This window comes from Microcaecilia unicolor, chromosome 4 (assembly GCF_901765095.1).
Source record: "Microcaecilia unicolor chromosome 4, aMicUni1.1, whole genome shotgun sequence".
NCBI classification, from domain to species: Eukaryota; Metazoa; Chordata; class Amphibia; order Gymnophiona; family Siphonopidae; genus Microcaecilia; species Microcaecilia unicolor.
In genome coordinates, this window is record NC_044034.1 from 152068715 (window position 1) to 152090928 (window position 22214).

Sequence of the window (22214 nt, forward strand, 5' to 3'; positions counted from 1 at the left end):
ATAATTTATCATAGTTTAAAAGGAGGTTTAGAGCTCTGGGAACCCCACCTCACCCCCATACCTTGATGTGCATCCAGCACGTTTCAGTAGAGAGCGGCAGACAGCGGCATCAATTTTCATATCCCATCAGCTGCTGAGACCAGAGCCTTGTGGAAGCGGGAAGTGACATCAAAAAGGGGTGGGACGCAACAGCGAGGATGCTCTGGGCTCGGCAGCTGACAGGATGTGAAAATCACTGCCTCTGCCTGATGCTCTCTAATGAAATGGGGATGCACATTAAGGTATGGAGCAACCGTTAGATTGTAAGCTCTCTTGAGCAGGGACTGTCCCTCCCCGTGTTTAAACTTGTACAGCGCTGCGTAACCCTGGCAGCGCTATAGAAATGCTAAGTAGTAGTAGTAGAAGGAGGTGTTCCGAGACATAAGGACAGACATGCCAGAGATGCGGGGCCCCTAGGAGTGTGGGGCCCTGTGCGACCGCCCCTGTTGCCCCTGCCTAAGACCGGCTCTGATGCTGGGAGACACTTCAGCATTGAATATCATGGGCTAAGTCAGCCTGTGACTGGAAGCGACTTACACAGGTCGCAGAGGTTTACAAAATATAATAAAAAAGAAAAGGTAAAAGAAAAGAGCTCCACATTCAATCCAGCAATCAAAGGACATACATCCTCATTGAAATGCTTGCAGAAAAATTTATCAAACAGCCCCTCCACTTTTGGGACCTGTAAACTAAAAGCCCAAATTAAAAGGTGAATCTTCAGCAACTTCTTAAACTTTTCCATTTTAACTTCTCCTCATATTGATTCTGGGATTTATCAGTTGCAGTTGAGAGTTTGTGTTTCTCAACCAAAGGGGCCCTGGAGAATATTTCCCTACCTACTCCCATGGTTCAGAACCTCTGTACCTCTCTCATTTTAAGGTATGAGCAAGGATAACATAAACAAAGGGAGATAGTGGGCAGCAGGGACTGGTAAGGGTAAACAGAGATTGGAGAGGTAAAAATCTAAACTGGAAAACTAACATTTTTCAAAAAATCTATACAAAAATTCCAATTTTTATGCAAAATTTCCTTCATGTTTTTACTGCTGTAGGGATTTTGAGTTTGGTTATCACATCTTACAGCAGTTTTTACAATGAATCAACTGCAGTCTGCCTTAGAAAACTGAACAAAATGCAGCTATGTGTGGCTGAAGGGCAGAAGAACTCTTAAGGATGCTAACCAGTGCTTGGTCTGTGTTCATAGAGTGTCTCCAGCCTTCTCTGAAAGGAAGAGAGAGGAATTTAAAAAAGCACTATTCTAGGATAGCCAATACCTGAAAGAATTCAATCCTTCACTAGAAATAATCATTGGTAAAAACCAGTAATTGCTAAACAAATACACGTATCATGCTGGCTGAAAACAGGAAATGTAAGATATATAATGCTAGATAGATATGAGAGAGAGATTGAAATTTACATACTAAAACTGACCACACTATTCAATCAAATACATTTACTTCATTTACTTTAAAGGGGTATTTAATGTCAGCAGTTAAAAGAAAAATGTTTATTTTATTCCTATCTGGCAGGTCATGAAATTTTATGATGAGTAGCAACAACTGTGGAAGCAAACTCTGACTCAAATTGTGTTTCTATAAAACAGAAGTATCATTGGTGGTGGCAGCACCTGCGTTAGCTATGCAGTAATGTATGCAGAACAGATCTATTTGCCTATATAACTAATTGCAGAAGTGCTGATTGACAGCAGAAAGGGTAAAATCTGTCAGTCCCACAAGATTTGCATGCAACAAAAGATATATTAAGCATTATGCACATTTTGCTAAAAAAAATGTTCATTAAATTCTTTGGCAGAAGCACATACAGAAGTGCACTTTCCCTGGGATTCTAATTGAGGAGTGGCCTAGTGGTTAGAGCACCAGTCTCGACATCCAGAGGTGCCAAGATCAATTTCCACTGCAGTGTGCCAGCTTGGATGCCCTTTCTAAACTGCTGCTCCTTGTGTTTATAGTAGAAGTTAAATTTTTGTGATAAATATTATAAACGTCTGTAGGAGTCACGTTTAGCTCAAACTGTTGAAGAGCATTGAAGGTTTGTAAGTGAGATGCTGGCATTCGATGTTATGTGCACAAGAATGAGTACTGTATATATTGCTGCTGTAAGTGGGTGGAGGTTATAAAGATTAAAGAAAATTGGTCAGGGAGGTAATGCTGAAATAAGAATTCGTTTTTTTACATTCTGGTTGAAATATTGTATATTTGATTTATTAACTGTTGTAACTTGTATAAATAAGTGACCATCTCTGGGAAAAGGTGACTAACGTCTCAGATCCAAAATGCTGTGAGTGGCCAATTTTTTATGTCATGAGTCCATAAGCAGCCTGAAAAGGTTTGCGCTTCTGTAACTTTTTAATTTTTTCACATAAAAGGATGGGGCTTGAACTGTTGTATTACAAATTGTTTGCTGTAACAGAGTTCATCAGAACTCATTTTTTGTTTCTGGAGACTTAGGAGCTCATTTTCAAAGCACTTAAACTTACAAAGTTCCATAGAAGTTTTTCCCAGAGATGGTCACATATATATATAAAAAGGTTGTTGAATTTCACCCTATCAAAAAATTCTGGAACAACGCAATGCCTAAAGCAACCAACAACCCAACTGGCCGGCTAGATTGAGTGGTGTATCAAGTTTAATAAATATACAAACCTTTCTTTAATGCATATTCTTTATAACCCAGACTGACTTGGGATGAGACCCACTGGCTTAGCCATTGTGTAAAAGTACAGAAAACAAATAACTTTAATGTGATCATTTATTTATAGCAAACTTTCATTGCCCAGTAAGAAGAGTTTTTCTTCTGTACCAGATCGGGTTCCTAAGCAACGAGCTCAGCCAATCAAACCACACAGATTGAATAGCAGAAGTGAATTCTGCTCAGACTGTCATGGCATCTTTCCAGATATGATTAAAAATCAACTTCATTGAATAAAACAGCTTAACAAACCCAAAGCATTACTTATCCTATACTGAAGAATAAACCTTTTCAGACCTCTCTCTAATATTAACATTTTTGAAGCCACCAATGATGTGATAGTCTATTAAACATACCAGCTAGTAACAGTATCAGGGCATGATTAACCCTTTGTGGAACTTAGGCAAACAAGTGAACTGGGCCCCCTATCATAATATAAATACATTTTAATTCCCACAATGGGTCCCCCATGGTCCTGACTGCAGAGGAAATCTGGCAAAGCAGCAGGTTAAGTAGTAGTGCTGACTGGAGAACTATGGACAGGGCGTGGGGAGACCACTGTGGGCAGTGGTGGCTCTGTTTTCCCCAACTCTTTTTACTACAGTCAGTTGACTTAAAAGGGCAAAAATCTACCTTGGGAGCCATTCAAGTAGCACAATTTATGGGCCCCTTCTAAATATTTGGGTTCTAGGCACATGCCTAGTTTGCCTATGCTTTAATCCTGCCCTGAACAGTAGTTCATTTCCTATTGTGTTCTAAACTGAAAGTATATCTGAGTCGAAGTTCAGCATTATTTGAATGTAAATTATTGTATGAAAGATTTAAAAATATTATTTAAAAAAAACTTACTTATAGTCTAGAGACTAGTAAACTAACTATAAGCATTTTTATTGCTTTTAATCATTTAGAATGTTTTCAGCATGAACGAGCACCCACTGAGTAAATGAAACCTAATGATTCTATCTACAAAAAGGACATTTTCTGATTCTGTGTCGATTAAGAACTTCTACTTCCTGTACATTTTAGGTATTTACAAGATAAACTTGGAATAGTATATAAGCTTTACAATACTACCACAAGCATCAGTTGGGTTTTCAAGATATTTCATTTAATTTCTTATTAGTTTATATGCCATGGTATCTAAAAGTTCTACACACATAAAATAAAATCACCAAACAAGACCACCCTGATTCCACTAAAACTAATCTTTTACCCTCTTAAATCAATAAATGATGCTAATCAGTATCCTAAACCAAAACTGAGTTCATAATTAAATAAGTAATCATTCTATGCCTAGTTCTACTCACTCATCAGCACCAAACGCCTGCATGAACAGAGGCACTTTGCACAGAAAATAGGACTAGCGATGCTAAAGTGGATAAAATGCACTTTACTTAGTCACATCTCTGTCACTGAAGGTACAAACAACTGCTATTTGAATGTAAGTCTGCCCTCTATTCATGCAACCTCACACAGCTAATCAGATACTCAGGTTTTCCTTCTGAATGAAGGCAGAAAAGCAAACTGCCCAAATGGACTCACTGCATTACAGGCAGCCACTGCAAACACTTTTTTGGCAAGCATAGATACAAACTAAGGGCCCTGTTTACTAAGGTGTGATAGTGTTTTCAGTGCCCGTGCTAACCATGTAGGCGCCTATAGGGATATTGTAGGCACATACATGGTTAGCACGCATTAAAAACGTTAACACGCCTATAACGCTGCTTAGTAAACAGGGCCCTAAAAGTTGAGGCTATTCAGAATTAATGCTTGCAACAGCTTTTCCACAGTGATCCCTCTTAATTTATGCAATAGCCTTACCTTATAAAATGAAATACCAATATCCGATTTAATTTATTTTTTACACACTCCCAACTCAATCCATCGGAGGTGAATATTCACCCAAATTCAACCCAAACAGCTCAGTGTTTTAAGATTCAGAACTAACTGATCTGCATATTTACATTCATCCAATTAGTCACCTCTTTCAGACACGACTGTAAGGTTGTCAAAAGGTCAGATGAATTTTCTACAGGCAGCAAGATCTGTATGTCATCCACAAACATGTAGCATTTGTGATATGAAGAGCTCAATAAAGCAGCTAATGGTTGAACATAAACATTAAAAAGCATGACAGAAAAACAGCCCTCTAGGACAATGCTTTTCAACCCAGTCATTTGGGACACATCCAGCCAGTCAGGTTTTTAGGATATCTACATTGGGATAGATTTACATACCAAGGAGGCAATGTATTCAAATCTATGTCATGCATACGCATTGTAGATATCCTAGAAACCTGACTGGCTGGGTGTGCCCCAAGGACTGGGTTGAGAACCACTGCTCTAGATCTCACAGTCCTCCTCCTAGATTCCTGATCTTGCCAATCCACTTTTCGCAATCCGTCAAAACTTTCAAGCACTAGATCATGAAGGCAGTAGAGATATAACTAGCAGAAGCAACCAACACACAGATACATTTGAACATATCTTCCAAAGTCCACCCTGTTTCTGTGAACACTTTGAAATGGTGGCTTGATGTCTTCCGGGATTTAAATGGACCTAATATAACCAATTAGAATGCTCTTACACCCAGAAGTGAGAGTCAGGTTGATGACGCGGGGGGAGCAAGAGCGGACTTCCGCCAGCGCCGGCGTACATTTTCAATGCAACACATTGAGAAAAAAATAGGCGCTGGCACAACTCCGTTTGGGGGAGCGGCCGCTCCCCTGGCGCCCCCTCTAGCTACGCCACTGCTTACACCTTACTAACTACCAAAATTTAATTTAAAACATTCATATCACATTTTAAGGGAAGAATATGATCAAAAAATTACTATATTAAAAATTATAAAAAGGATATCAGAATAAAAAAAATTAGATCTCAGAAACATAATGCCATTCAATAGCTGAGTTTAAATCTCTAGGTTTAACAGTTTTCAGTGGATACATCCAAGACTCCCTGGGGAGGAGGCTGGAAAAGAGCTCTACAACAAAAATAACAGTCTTGGATATATTGGCTGGAAACAGTTAAACCTAGAGGTTTAAATTCTGCTATTAAATGAAATTATTTTTTCTGAACTGTAATACTTTTTTTGGATTCTGATATCCTTTTTATATTTTTAAATCTCTTGATCTTTTTAATCATATTCTTCCCTAAAAATGTGATTATGAATGTTTTATAATTAAATTTTGGTAGTCAATAAGGTGAAAGAGCATTCTGATTGGTTACATTAGATCTTTTCAAAGCCCGGAAGATGCCAAGCTGCCATTTTGAAGAGCTAAGTACAGTAGAACCCTAGTATATACTTAAATCAAAAATAGGACAATGCCACTATATTTGAAACAAATACAATTTTACCAACCAAAGTGGCTCAATCATTCAACAGTTGCTATTCAACTTATGTGAGGAGGAAAAATACCATATTAATTTCTACACGAATTGTAAATCTGACCATGTTGTTTACCTATTACAATGCCCCTGTCTCAAGATTTACATAGGTAAAACCACTAGACAACTTCATACAAGACTTTTAGAACACAAATCCTGCTTGAAGAGAAAACAATTGGGTTCCCCCCTGGTAGCCCATTGCAACATTTTCAAGCACGAGTTTGCTGATTTTCGTTGCCTAGTAATTGATCAGGTCACAATAGACATCAGGGGAGGTAACAGAGCCAAATGTCTCTTACAAGCAGAACAACGGTGGATCTTTAGACTCAAGTCTCTTGAGCCCAATGGTTTGAATACCATGATTCAATGGGCCACGTTTTTATAACATGGGCCCTTTAAGATTCAGTCCTGAGTTTTTTCAGACAATGTGCCAGCCAATCATATAATAGTGACATCATAGGAGAGTAGTCTTAAGACGCCATCTTAGAGGCAGTGTTGTTCTGACAATGAGCACTGTAGAGCTTAGTAATCAGGTCAGAGGAAGGAGTATAAATCGCTATCAAGTGTAGGAGTGTGGCATCAGAGCAGGGGCTAATTCATGCTTTTATTTGTAGATTCACATTGCAGCATGACGTGTTTCCCTTAAGAAAGCCTGTGACGGCGAAACGGGACCCCATCGGGCGTATCAGAGTGAAGCTAAATTGCAACTGCATGGGTGGCACTAAAGATAAGTGTTCGTCAAATGTGATGTGATTGCTGTTTTGTTGATTAAAGTTATGAGGAGGTTTTTTTTAGCCTATGAAGATTCCATCCCGATTTAACAGACACAAGTATGTACTGAAACGGGAATACAGAGGCTTTTTTCCTCCTCACATAAGTTTAACCCTAGTATATACAAATTTACCTAATGTGTAAGGGTCATTCAGGAAGCTCCTGCCTTAGACTCTCATCCACACAATTATACCCAACTCACTCATACATACAAACAAACAAACATTCAAAAGGTTGTAACCAGGCCTTCAGTTGGGATCAGACTGCATAATTTTTCTAATTATCAGCAAACACCTTAAAATTGCTCATGTAGACAGATGTAAAAAAACACAGTACCAAGTTTTTCTACTAGGAGAATACATGACTGAAGACAAGGGTGTTACATCTTGCTCTGTCTTCAGTTAGAAAAAAGTGGGATATAGGTATGTATTTGAATGAAATGTTTTATCAATTCAATTCACAATATATATAACAGAAAGTCTACAAATTGTTGAGAAGAATTCGCCTGAAAATTGATAGTGATTACATATGAATACAGACATTCTTTCCAAGAATCATAATGATCCAAGCATCATTCCCCCCTCCCTAACTTCCCCAATGTATCTACCAAACACGAACCTTCTTTTACCACAATAACACCTGTATTTGTTCATACTGCAACTGGCAAACGCCGTTGCGGTACCATGTAAGCCACATTGAGCTTGCAAATAGGTGGGAAAATGTGGGATACAAATGAAACAAATAAATAAATAAATGCTACAACTATGAAGGCAAGTGTCTTCAGATTAAGCAGACATTTCTCATCTACAATTAAAATTGCCATGCAAAATACCTACATTGCCTTCTGATCCAATGCTAAACGAATAAATTCATAGGCAATTAATACCAAATGCACACAGCAGGTTGGAATGAAGAGTTTCTATATTTTATGAGGTCACCTAGTTTCCCTGGTAAGATGCACAGTGGCAGCAGGTGTTGTGCTCTCATGCTCTCTATCTCCTGTTTGTCAAGTGACAAACATCTTGAAATGTGTGGCAGATGACTACAATCAAACCTCGGTTCAAATTAGCATACTTCTATGAAAATGAAACCGTGATGTTAGTGCAAGCATTCCACTTGGCTGTGCTTTGTATGCCTTGTCCCAAGTCTGTTTGCCCATATAACTAACTGGCAAAGAGCTTTAGAGCAGGCGAATGTTCTTATAACAGGAACTGTTCTTACTGGAAAGAACATGCTGGGATTTTGAAGATTAGTTAAGAGCCAAATATTTTTTCATGCTAACTAGAGCCCTTAAAAAATAAAATCTGTGGACAATCTGTATGCAAATAATCAACAGTTTAGTGATACTTCCTCTATGCATTTTCAAAATGTCCTTACACATCTAAAATGAAAAAAAAAAGTAATTTCAAGTTGTCAGCATTCAAACAAAACTTAGAAAAACACACAGTAGTGAAAATGAAGAAATTTGGCACAGGGTCCCAAAGTGGTAAGAATCAGGTACAGTCAAGCAGAATGACATCTGCAACCCAATACTTCAGTCCCTCATGGTCATTGAAAGGTTTTTGGTCCCTTGCTTGGGCTATTATAGATGTCATCTGCTTCATAGTGTGTCTAAACATCTGACAAGTCTCAACATATTTAAACGCATCTTCATATTTAAATTCTAATGCAATAGTCAAAGGATTCTCTTTTCATTATTAATTACTTAGAACCAAAATGATTCACAATAATCAAACTTATACATGGAAGAGACAAGTTTGACTTCAACAAATACATTCACATGTTAATCTCACAATGCAGAAAGTGTCATTTTTTAGCTCTCAAAAAACAGTTATTTTTGTTCGAAACCAGAAATCATATGAGGGACAAGAGGCACAAGAGAAACAGTTTCTTAACCGTGTGCTATAAACACTATTACATAGAAATAAACAAGAACATTAAACAACTGTAAACCACACATTACTCACCAGAAAGTCACAGCTCTCTGACACTATCCTAATAAGCTATATTGTGGTCTTAAAGGGATACACTCCAAAGGTCAATGTTTCAGAGGGATAAAGGAAAAGGTCATTGTACATCTAATGTATTTATCATGAGAATAAAGAGATGTAACAACTAAGGTACCATACTGATTATCAGATAAGTGTGAAGCAGTTTCTATTTAGAAGAAAGTAACCATTTCTCTGAAACATCAACTGAGTGTGTTTTTCTTTCCTATTAGTGTTTCCACATAGGTTTGTTTTGTACATACCATGGTAAGAATGAATCTCAATCTTAAGCCAAGGTATGTTGACTATGATCTCAAATGCTCAGATTTATTGCTGGTGCTCTTCTTGATACTTGCATTATACCAAAAAGTTCCCATCTTTTCTCTGTTGAAGTAATAACTGAAGATCTGGTGGTTCAATGCAATTTTCATATTCCTGACCAAATCTACAAAGGAACTGAACTACACAAGTTCAAAATATCTAAAAAAAAAAACAAACAAAAAAAAACAACAAAACAAAAAGCACTAACAGTTGACACTTCAGCTCAGCACTTTCAGACTTTTGCTAAGTCATCGTAAGTCACCATGTGCCAAATTCTGATACATGTAGTTTTCTTGACTAAATCTGAAATTATACCCTTTCCTAATCATGAAACTCATTCCTGTTCATAATGCTTTCCAGAACACTGAACTCTCTCTTGCAAACTCCTAGACTGCAAAAAATTAAAAAAAAATTAAAATAAATAAACAAATCAAAACAACTGTGTTCCATATAAGACACTTTTTCAACAACAGGAAAGCTCTTCAAAATTCAACTACTATCAGGGCTTTCTTTTGCAAGAGTAGATGGGAAATTAAGTACCACGCTGTCCTACCTCAATCAAGAAATCTCCAGTTCTCAAGCCAGCTTGCCATGCTACCCCACCTTCATCCACTGACTCCAGGTACTGCAAAGCAGGGAATGCTGGAGTAGGGGTAAATTCTTCAATTGGTGTGTCAGCTTTGGAAAGAAGGAATGCCATATTGTCAAAACTTCAAATGCAACAAAACTTTATAACATCTCTCAGGATAGGGTGCTGTTTAGACACACGAAGGCTCATTTTGGGGTCATTTTACTAAGCGGTGGCAAAGGAGGCCTACGCTGGCATCAGTGTATGTTTCTGCCGCACGCTGAGGCCCCCTTTTACCACAGTGGGTAAAAGGCTGTTTAAAAAAAAAAAAAAGCTCATGCAGCAAGTGACACGCTAGTCGTGCGGCCATTTCTGAGGGGGGGGAGCACTTACCGCCACCCATTGAGGTGGTGGTAAGGGTTACCGCACTAACCCAGCGGTAACCAGGCAGCGCGCAGCAGATTACTACCGGGTAAACACTGGTGCTACAAAAATAAAAATATTTTTGTAGTGCCGGAAATGGCATGCGCTGGGGGTGGGAACTATCACCGGGCTGCTGCGGTAGCTCGGTGGTAAGCCCATGTTGGGCTTACTGCTGCTTAGTAAAAGACCCCTTTTCAAAGCAAACACACTTACAAAGTTATATAGGTTACTATGGGGCTCATTTTCAAAGCACTTAGCCTTCCAAAGTTTAATCATAAACATAAGTAGTGATGGCAAATAAGGACCATCATATCCCATTCAGTCTGCTCAGAAAGGTGGCTAGGGTTGTACCGGCCATTCCATGTAGGTTACCCAGCTCTATGCCCTTCTTGTTTGTTAGTTTAGTGTTAACTTCATTTAAGTTTTGCTTTGAGAGGAAACACTCTTTACTCATTCTATTCTCTTGCCATATGAGGATCCCTCTGTGCTTATCCCACGCCTTTCTGAATTCTGTGACTGTTTTTTTTTTTCTTCATCACCTCCTGCAAAAGAGCATCCCAAGCATCTACCACTCTCTTTCTGTGAAAAAGTTTTCATAATGTTGCCTTTAAGCTTCATTTCCTGCCCTCAAATTCTATAGCCTCTCCATTTTTGGAAAAGGTTTGTGTGCTCATTAATATCTTTTAAGTATACCTGTATCATATCTCCTATGTCTGTGGAAGAGTCTGTAACAAGATACAGAAAAGGGGTAGACCATAGGAATTCCACAAAAAAGAAGCGCTAGAGGGAGCAAATCATAAACCTTTAATAAAATAGGTCTTAATAAAAAGCCAGAAATCAACATTTAGTGCTTAAATGAGGTCAAGGGTTAGCTGTTTTACAATGTCCACCAGAGGATGTTACAATTGTAACGATTCCTCTGGTCCATCCCTACTCTGTAGCTTTCTGTTGGCCTTTTGGAGTAGGGCAGTGGTTCCCAAACCTGGTCCTAGAGGCAATCCAGCCAGTCAGGTTTTCAGGATATCCACAATGAATATTCATGAGAGAGATTTGCATGCAGCGGAGGCAGTGCATGCAAATCTCTCTCATGAATATTCATTGTGGATACCCTGAAAACCTGATTGGCAGGGGTGCCAACAGGATCAGGTTTGGGAATCACTGGCATAGGGTGTTTGTTACCTATTTGTGATTTTGAGGAGTCTATAATACCATGAGACATTTTACTTCCATCGGGCTTGAATGGTCCTGGAAGCTACTGGTCAGTGTTACATTAAATATAGATGTTGTTGTACAGGATGTGTGTATAATATCAATGACCTTAGATGAACTACTAACTAATCCCTGCTTTATTGTGATTGGCTCCATAAGGCAACTGTGCTATTCCATTTACAATTAATCTATTGACCTCATTATTACCTGCTTTGTTATATTTAAAGTTCACATCAGCATTGCTTTAAAATGCTGACCACAGTGTTTAAAGTTATATCCAACCATTCACTAACCGCCAGAAGTTATCGAGGTATCACTGAATTCCAGAACAGATTCCTGGACAGACGCCTAGTTAACTTAGGCCTTTTTGCTATCATGAGTTAACTGGGTAACTATCTGAGTACGGGTGTTAAATATTGATGGTACCTGGTTAATTTCCAGTTCCACCATAGACAGTTCTGGCATTGCACAAAGAGTGGCAGGGCAGTGAACGATTTCCAGCAGTATTATTTGGCTAATGATAGTGAAAATCCAAGCATGACCCCGGTAAGCGGCGCTTATCCAGGAAGGAGCTGGATCTAAACTATTCTCTTTAATGTTCTTAACTCTTGTGAAAAACAAATCATGTATATCAGTGCTCATTTAGTGAAGTGGTGACCTTTCAACAACTGTGTGTAAGGATTTCTTGTCATGCTACAAATTTACTCCTGGTTGTTTCCCTCATCAGTTAGAGGTCCTTTTACAAAGGCGCAGTAAGCTCTATGCACGTGCAGCGCCTGCCAATATGAGACTACTGCCAGGCTAGCGCCCCCCCCCCCCCCACCCGGTGGTAATTTCGTATTTGGTGCACGCCCATACCACTGGGAGAAATTATTTTTTTGTTTCCTACCGTATGTGGCATTTCTGGCGTTAATCAGCAGTCGACTCGCACCAATCGCTCACCACGTGTAGCATGCGAGACCTTACCGCTAGATCGATGGCGTTAAGGGCTCAAGCCATATCAGTTTTACCATAGGCCCTTTACCCAGCCCATTAAAAGAAAGCCCTTTTCCCAGATGCGGTAAAAACTGGCCCGACATGCACCAAAAACACGTGCCCACACTACTGCAGGCCACTTTTTGCCATGGCTTAGTAAAAGGACCCTTTAGTGTGGCTCCTTTAGATTTCCTTCTTTTAATTACACGTCTAACAATTGCTAAATGTTTTTAAACCTATATTTAGAGATCTCTTTCTCTCTCTCTCAGAAAGGAGCAGTTGTTACAAGACTAAATAGCAGCAGTGGAATTGCACTGGGCAGAGCAACAAGAGCTTTGGTGGTGGCGGTGGAGGGGGGAATTGCACAATGCAAATCACGAAAAACCTCAAGCATTGATAAGTATGGGGAGGTTGGAATTGTATTTCCTTTATTAGTTTTTTTTCTTTTCCTTTTTTGTCACTGACCTCACTAACCCACTAACCTTGGTGGCTTTGGAGATTAGAGAAAGAGCCTGAGCCTTGGCTGTAGTACTGGTCTTGTAAGAATTGATGCTGAAGATGACAAGGTCTGAATTGGCTCATACCAAAGGTGGTGGAAACCATCACTTTGAAAATATTTTGGGCTCATTTGAGACAGATATGGAGAGCAATTTTAGGAAAATGGTTATGGATGTTTTTTCTACTGATTTGCAGTATATCATAATAAATGCAACTTAAACTTTTTGTTTTGTTATATTTGTACCCCGTGCTTTCCCACTCATGGCAGGCTCAATGCGGCTTACATGGGGCAATGGAGGGTTAAGTGACTTGCCCAGAGTCACAAGGAGCTGCCTGTGCCTGAAGTGGGAATCAAACTCAGTTCCTCATTTCCCCAGGACCAAAGTCCACCACCCTAACCACTAGGCCACTCCTCCGCTCCTTTAGTGCTTGAACTTCGTGTGAGGTAAAAGACAGGGAGAAAGAGGGAGCTAGTGTTGGGATGCATACGGAGATTTGGATGTGCATCTCTTAGGTGAACAAATCTAAACTGGGGCAGATGGTAATTTTTTTGGTCTTTACCTGCCACTAGTTACTATACAAATATGTGTACACATACATACATACGTATATCACACACACATGTACATATTCCCCTGGATTCTATATAGCACGACCAAATCTGGTAATATTCTGGATTTGCATGTGCAATTTAATTAACAAGTCAATCAGCACTGATAATTGTCACATAAGCAATTATTGATACTAATTGACATTAATTAGAATTTATGTGCACAACTTGCTAGGTGTAGTCTGTAAAGTGGCGCGCGTAAATTCTAATTCATGCTGCCAAAAATGAGGCATGGCAATGGGCATGGAATGGGCAGACTGCGGGCATTCCGAAAATCTACACGCACAGTTATAGAGTACACCTGCTCTGCACCTAACTTAGGTGCCAGTATTTATACCAAGTTTTACTTGGTATAAATGGACACACCTAGAGTTAGATGTATTCTATAAACTGGCTAGGCATATTCTCTATAAACCGTGCCTAAATCTAGGAGCAATTTACAGAATACATCTAGGCAGAAATATTTTTGGCGCTGAATTTTCAGGCGCCATAAATAGAATGTAGTCCATTATACATATATTCAGGGAAGGGCAGAATGCCACATTCTAAACTGATTCTGGTCCAGGTCAAGCTCTGCTTTATATACCTTAATTGTAACTCTTCTCTGTACTTATCACTCTGTTAATGGTTATCGCCATTGTGGCATAATGTAAGCCACACTGAGACTGCAAATGTGTGGGGAAAATGTGGGATACAAATGCAGCAAATAAATAAATAAAATTGCAAATGATGGCAGACAAAGACCTGTATGGTCCGTCCAGTCTGCTAAACAAGGCAGCCAGAGCAGTACCTGCTACTTTGTGCAGGTTCCACTCTAAGCTCTGTTTAAAAGAACATGCAACTATTTTTGTTGGACAGGAAAGAATATGGCAAGTAAAGAAGTAACACGCTCTCTCCCCCCCCCCCCCCCCCCTCCACCCTGGATTCTGATGGTCACCTCCTGAAAACTGCAATCAATATGCAAGTTTAGTAATGTGAAATTTCCCTTTGATGAAGACCATATCGGAATGGTTCATGGATACGACTTAGGGCAAAGTTTGCAGAAGAGGGTTAAAACCATTCTACAAAACCTTCAGGGCTTAAAAAATCTTACTGATGAGTTCAAACAATGGATTGCATATAGTTGTGAACATTTTTTTATTTATTTCAAAAACTTTCTTCTTATATACAAAAATTATTCATTAGTTTCCAGTACAAAATTTCTGCATACTCTTAATATCTATTCAGAGATCAATTGGTCACATGTCCATATATAATCCTAACAGGGACTGTTTCGCCTAAAAAATGGGCTTCATAGGGGTTTATTGTTGACAAGATCAGACCACAATATTGCTTAATTCAGCAAAGCCTGGCTTTACTGTCCTGATCTAAGAATCTGTTTGTTCTCTGAACAGCTGTCTCTCTGTAACCTAAAGAATAATTTTTATATACAAGAAGAAAGTTTTTGGAATAAATAAAAAATTTTCATAAATATATGCAATCTGTTGTTTGAATTCATCAGTAAGTTTTTTAAGCCCTAAAGGTTTTGTAGATTGGGTTTTTGGGTTTTTTGTGCTATCAGTATTTATTAGGGTTAAATTTCATGTTATGCTTTTGATGCACAGTTTCACCATTTTAAGTTAGCTTCTTTTAAAGTTGCTAATATATGGGCCTGGATGGACATTTCTGAAAGTATTCCAGAGGGATATAATACTGAATGTACACGTGACACAAACTTTTTCTATTTTTCATGGTAGCTAGAATATAGTGCCACTCAATTTAGTTACCCCTATCCATGTCATTATGAACTAGTTAAACCTCACTGAATGTAAGCTTGTTTGGGGCATGGAGATTTTAGCCCTGTGAATTATTCCATATAGCACAGTCTACATGGACACAAGTATATAAATAATAAATGCTAAATAGCAAAAAAAGAAAAAAAGATGGTTAATTTATGAAACAAACAGATTGTTGATTAAATACAGCCCAAAACTACTCACACCACCCTATAGAAACACCTTTTTCATCTATGGCTCATGCTGATTATTTTCTGCATACCTGTGCTGACTTTTACATTTTTCAATATCTGTAATGCCTGCATTTTATTTAAAAAATAATCCTGTCTGGGATTGAAATGTGCTCACTTCATGTCAGTGAAATTAGATAAGAATTCCAGTTAGCATCTCTGGAACATTTACTTCATGCAGGAAGGTATCACTGCAGCTGTATGTGAAATCAGGAGACTCCTTCGGCAAATTTGCAGTCTGCAAATGTCTTTACGGTTTTCTGCCTTGTTTGGTGGGCATTATTTGTATGTTTTGAAGATCAAAATTTCCTCTATATCCTGCATGAAGGACTATAATATTTGGGAATTCTTTTTTTTTTATTTCAGCTACATTTATTTAGTTAGGTAATTCGAAATAAATGCATATGTACATAAATGGATATACTGTTTAAACACACACATTTTGCCATTCCATACATACAGTGTGAGACAGAGAATGCAAAATTTTGAGCCACATTACTGGGTGGAGTATTTATTTCATCTAATCTGAATGGCAGACATCCATATCATAATACTTGTTTAAAAAGCAAACAATAAATACCCAACTTTCTTTCCCCCTCCCTATTCCTAAGCTATATAAATAAAACTATATGATAAACATAAAACCAGAACCAGTTTAAACAGAAAAGTCTGCATTTCTATGACTAACATGACAGACTAAGAGCATAGTTGTCTAGCAACCAAGTGCACCAAGAATAATTCCTTTTCATTGTCAGGCAGCTATCATTTTTCTACACAGGCAAGCACACAAACACACATATGAACATACACACACACATACATACATATAAGTAATAAAATATACTTGCCTTTTGCCCCTCTGAGCACAAATCCAAACCCTTCATTGTCTTTTTTCTGCAGGACCACTGTCTTTTCTTCTATTATGCAGTCACTGTAGAAAGAATTCCGAGGATAGTGACCATTATTACATCCCATCACCACCATCACTGATGTAGCTCCTCCAGTGTGCCGGTTCATCATCACCACAGCCAATTCAAATTACATTGCAGCATCCCAACCATGGTGAAATATTACATCAAAAATGGCAAATAAATTACATGGACAAAGCCCGACCCTACATGAAAGCATGGCATAATACAACTTAAATGAATGAAAGAGACAAACAGAGAGAGAAAGCAAGCAAAGAAACCATGCATGGTGGGCTTTTGTTAGGTATGAATGACTAAATAAATGTGGGGCCATGTCAGCTGTGTACTAGCCAGGACTCTTAACAAAAGAAAAGCGAGTGAACTGAATGACATTTATCATCGAGAAACTCTTCGGTCATGAATGTACCGGATGCATCTTCTAGAGAAGCCAAAATGAAACCAGCCAGAGGAAAAACGAGGCAGCATTTTAAATTTTAATTATATTAAGTTTCCTGTGCTAGCTAGCTACAGGCACAAACATAGTCAGAAAGCTGAGCCTCGCATCAAAAGCCCTTTTTCAATTCTATTGAATGTTGCATGCTGCAAAAATCCCACATGATCATCTGACAACCTACAATGCTAACAGCGTGCAGCTGCCCTGGCGTCATCAGGCATAGATTTCCACAGCATCAAGAATCTGCATAATTTAAATAGTATCATGGCAGCTATAATCCTGAACACAGTTAAAGAGGACCCCTTGTACTAAGCAATGATAGGGGGAGGGGGAGCTAACAAATGAACAAGTGCTCACAGAATGTATTCCTAAAACAACCACTCTAAAGAATCTTCTTTACCATTACAATAAAAGGTTGTTATTTAAATTTAAAAAAACCTGCATCAAAATTTCAGTGAAAACTACTACTACTACAACTTATTTCTATAGTGCTACTAGACAAATGCAGCACTGCACACTAAACATGTAAGAGACAGTCTCTGCCCGAAAGAGAGCTTACAATTTAATTAAGACAGACATCCAGGACAGATAAGGGATTAAGGAATTACTTATGGTGAGAATGATAAAAGAGACATGAGTACTGAAAAAGTGAACAGGAGTTAGGAATTAAAAGCAGCCTCAAAAAGGTGGGCTTTTAGCCTAGATTTGAATAAGCCCAGAGACGGCGCTTGACATACTGACTCAGGAAGTCTATTCCAGGTGTACGATGCAGCAAGATAAAAGGAATGGAGTCTAGAGTTGGCAGTGGAGAAGGGTACAGATAAAAGAGATTTACTTGATGAACGGAGTTCCGCGGAGGAGTGGAGGGATAGATAAGAGTGGAGAGGTACTGAGGAGCTGAAGAGTGAATGTACTTGTAAGTCAATAAGAGGAGTTTGAACTGAATGCAGAAACAGATAGGGGCCAATGAAGTGACTGGAGGAGAGGCTAATATGAGCATAACAACACTGGCGGAATGCAAGTTGTGCAGCACAATTTTGAATGGATTGAAGGGAAGAAAGATGATTTAGTGGGAGACCTGTGAGAAACAAGTTGCAGTAGTTTAAGCGTAAGGTGATATAAGTGTGGATAAGGATTTTGATAGTGTGCTCAGAAAGGAAGGGACAAATTTTGGTTATATTATAGAGAAAGAAACAGGTTTTAGCAGTCTGTTGGATATGTGCAGAGAAAGTTGAACCCAAGGTTATGAGCTGATGAAACTGAGAAGATAAAAAGTGTTATCCACAGATAAAGAATGGAGTAAGAGGAGAGGTGGGTATAGGGGGAAAGACAAGAAGCTCAGTCTTGGCCATGTTTAGTTTCAGAAGGCAGTGAGACAGGAAGGCTGAAACTTGGGCCTGGGATTCCTGCTGACATTTCTGGTGTGGAGGGGTAGATCTAGGCGTCATCAACATAAAGATGATACTGAAAATCATGGGAGGAGATCAGAGCACCAAGAAAATAAGTATAGATGGAGAAAAGAAGAGGTTCCAAGTCAGAGCCCTGAGGTACACCAACTAATATAGTGTGATAGAAGTGGAGGAGGATCCACCAGAGCATACATTCAAAGTGTGATAGGAGAGATAACAAGAAAACCAAGAAAGAACAAAATCCCAAAATCAAAATGAGGACAGTGTATCAAGGAGTAGGTGGTGCTGAACAGTCAAAAACAGCAGATAGATCGAGAAGGATGAGGATAAAATAGAGTCCTTTGGAACTTGCCAGGTGCAAAGCCAAATCTCAGCTAGTGCAAGCAGATGGAGAGTATGAGAGATAAAAAAAAGTCATGGATGTAGGTAAACTTGTTGGAGATACAGCGGGCATTCCACAGGGCACATAAGAAAGGCAGAAAGAAGAAGAAAGAAGAGGAAAGGAGAGAAACAGAAATAACATTGGATATACTGTGATGTGACCTGCACAAGAAGGGTGAGAGCTGATTTGGAGGACCAGGATTGGGGTTGACATACCCAGCAGACCAGGAGAAGGAGCAAGAAAGTATGGAGAAGTGTAGGAGAGGCAGGATGACAACAATAAAGATGAGATGCACTCAGACACATGGAAGTGGTTGAATGAAAGGAAGAAAATGCTGAAGTTTGAGAGCTGAGAAGAATGGAAAAATCAAAAGGGATACTGAGATGATGAAAGCAAAAGGTGGACAATGTGCTCCTCAGGTACGTAGTGGTTTCAGATGGAGGATGAGATTGGGAAAAGTCAGTATCAGTATGAGAAATTGTACTGAAGCCATTGGAAACAGGAGAAAGGAAAATAAAAACCTGTAGAGATAAAATGTTTCACGTGCCTGACAGAGTACCAAAGCAGCAGGAGAAGCCCTGCATGGATCGGGGTGGGCCTAGGAGTCACCACAGAGAAGGAATATGCAGATGGGCTGCAAGATCTCCACACCACCTGGTAAGCCGTCAGTGAAAGTGCTGGGCACCAGCAGCAGAGACCCTGAGTGGATTGTGATGGACCTGGGAGTCACCCTGGAGAATGCTGAGAGTGCAGATGGGCTGCAAGACCTCCCCAGCACCCATGCAGCTACAGTATTTCTTTGTGAATTTCTTAATACAAATGCAAAAGTGAGCTCAAATTTGTTCTCTTAATGTTAAGTAACAGTTAATTAATCACTATTGACATCACCTTAATTCTATGTTGAAGGGAGGCAAGGATTAAATGATTTCAAACATAGATATTGGGTACAAAACTACTGCCCTAGATGAACAAGTTTGTGTGGATGATGGAATGAAATCAAGGCAGATAAACTACAAGACATTTCTGCAAAGTCACCAGTGGAGAAGCTTAGAACAAACTGTTCTCTTCCACACCACAAAAGCTGACCAACAGCTCAGTGCTGCCACGCCTCTGAAGATGAGAGAAAGGGGAACAGATGGGAAAATCAGCATGACCCCAGGTTAAAAGCAACTCTTCAAAAGGCTTGCTTTCATATATGCTTTTTTGGAGACATGCCAATGAAAATCACATCATTGGATAGAAGGTGAATTTTAAATGGCTCCTGGGGAGGGGAGGGAGGGAAACATTTACTTAGGTTCTCTGACTGGGCCTGTTAAAGTCACTAGCTGTACAGAGCCTTCAGAAGTGAAGACATGGAAAAAGGTGTCTGGTATTTTTAAATATAGCCTGTCAATGGAGCAAACCTCCATGTCTTACATTTTTGAAGCTTGTGCCATTTTTTCATGTGACATTATTTTAAAAATGTACTATAAAGGACTGAAACAAATTAAACTTTCAGATTTACAAATCCTAAATAATAACACAACAATTTAAGGAATATCAGAAAACATTATTTTTTAAAGGATAAAGCAGTGTGATAGCCATATTAGTCCACTTTTAAAGGTAATAAATAGAAATAAAAAATAAAACAAAGAAACAAAAATAAGATGATACCTTTTCATTGGACTAATGATACATTTTATGATTAGCTTTCGAAGGTAATGCTTCTTCTTCAGATCAGACATGAGCAAACGTTGACAATATCAGAATATATAAGTGAACCATAAAAGCAGACTCACGGGGAAAGGTAGGAGTGGGGGGGGGGGGAGGGGTTGGGTAGAGAGATGAATGGGTGATGAGAGGGCAACAAAGCAATATAATTTTATGGTTTATAATCTGATAGGAAACCCAGATCTCCCATTGGAATGCTTTTACGTCTCACTTCTATATTCTAGTATTTGTCAACATTTGCTTATTTCTGATCTGAAGAAGGATTACCTTTGAAAGCTAATCAAAATATGTATTAAGTTAGTCCCATAAGAAAAGGTATCATCTTACTTTCTTTTCTTTGTTTTGTTGTATTTCTATTACCAAATCATACTCTCAGACATTTTTACATGTTGGAAATGGCTGTTATAAAGGTGTAGATTACGTGATCTGCATCATCAATGATGAGGTGGGTGTGTAATTGTTGCGGATGAAGAAATCAAGAACTGGCAAGTAGCAGTGCTGAGACCGTCAAATAATAATCATGATATGCTGGGGAAGTTTTTATTTTTGGGGGGGGGGGGGGGAGATAATTTATAAAATATGGATTTGCATGCAGAGAATACATGCATATTTTATTTTATTTTTTTTATTTATTCGTGCTTGTATCCCACAATTATCCAAAAACAAGTTTTGGTTTAATGTGGCTTACAGTTAGCAGTTGTGGGAGATTACACTGATGCATACTAGTTGCTAAGATATATATGGGTTACAAATTTAAGTTGTATAGGACAATGTTCTTGTGGAATAATATTGGGTTAATCCGCAAGAACATTGTTCGCATTTGGTTAGTCATAGAATTTATTGAACAGGTAGGTTTTTAGCTCTTTTCTGAATTGAAGGTAGATTGTGATGCTTCTTGTGACCTTGGGGATTGAGTACCACCATTTAGAGCCCAGGTAGCTGAAACTTGCCAAGTAGATTGCTCTGTAGACATTTACAGGTCCCTCAGAGCAGGGGTTAGTTTATGTGAAAGTATTTGTGCATTATTGAAGACTAGTAAAAAAGGCCCGTTTCTGTTAGAAATGAAACGGGCGCTAGCAAGGTTTTCCTTGGAGTGTATGTTTCAGAAAGAGCATGTGTGAGAGATGGAGCGTGTGTGTCAGACAGAGAATGTGAGAGAAAGAGAGAGAGACAGAGTGTATGTGTTTGTGCGAGAGAGAGTGTGTGAGAGACAGTGTTTGTGTTTCTGTGTGACACTGTGTGAGAGAGAATACAAAAACAGTGAGTGTGTGAGAGTGAGTGTGTGAGTGAGAGTGTATGTGGCAGCAGAGAATGAGTGACTGCGTGTGTGGTGTGAGAAACCCCCTCACCCCTCCCTCTCCCCTGCCCCCTTGCAGCCAGGCATGTGCAGCGACCCTCCTCTCCCCGTGTTCCCCCTGCAGCCACCCATGTCCAGCATCCCCCTGCAGCCACCCATGCCCATCAACCCTCTTCTCCCCCTTCCTGTCTCTCCTGCTCCCCCTGCAGCCACCCATGTGGTCTCAGGCCCCCCCCCTCAGCATCCCTCCTGTCCCCCTGCAGGCACGCATGTGCAGCGCCCCTCCTCTCTCCCCTGTCCCCCCTGCAGCCAGCCATGTCCAGCGACCCTTCTGTCCCCCTGCAGCTACCCATGTCCAGCGACCCTCCTCTCCTGTGCAGCCACCCATGTCTGAGGACACTCCTCTCCTTTTTCCCTGTTCCTCCCCTGTGGCCAGCCATGTCCATCGACCCACCTGTCCCCCCTGATGACCACCAACCCTTCTGTCCCCCTGCCCGCCCTGCAGTGTCCATCCTTTATTCCCTGTCCCCCTGCAGGCACCCATGTGGTATGT

General features: G+C 39.5%; 1 protein-coding gene across 1 annotated transcript in view; it reads right to left on the reverse strand.

Annotated features, from left to right (window-relative positions):
• The window catches only part of SHANK2 (SH3 and multiple ankyrin repeat domains 2), an 846275-nt gene that overhangs the window by 297071 nt on the left and 526990 nt on the right, over window positions 1-22214 (reverse strand). The window contains 2 exon segments of the mRNA XM_030200750.1: window positions 9767-9891; window positions 16350-16432. Of these exon segments, the coding sequence (XP_030056610.1) occupies window positions 9767-9891; window positions 16350-16432 (208 nt within the window).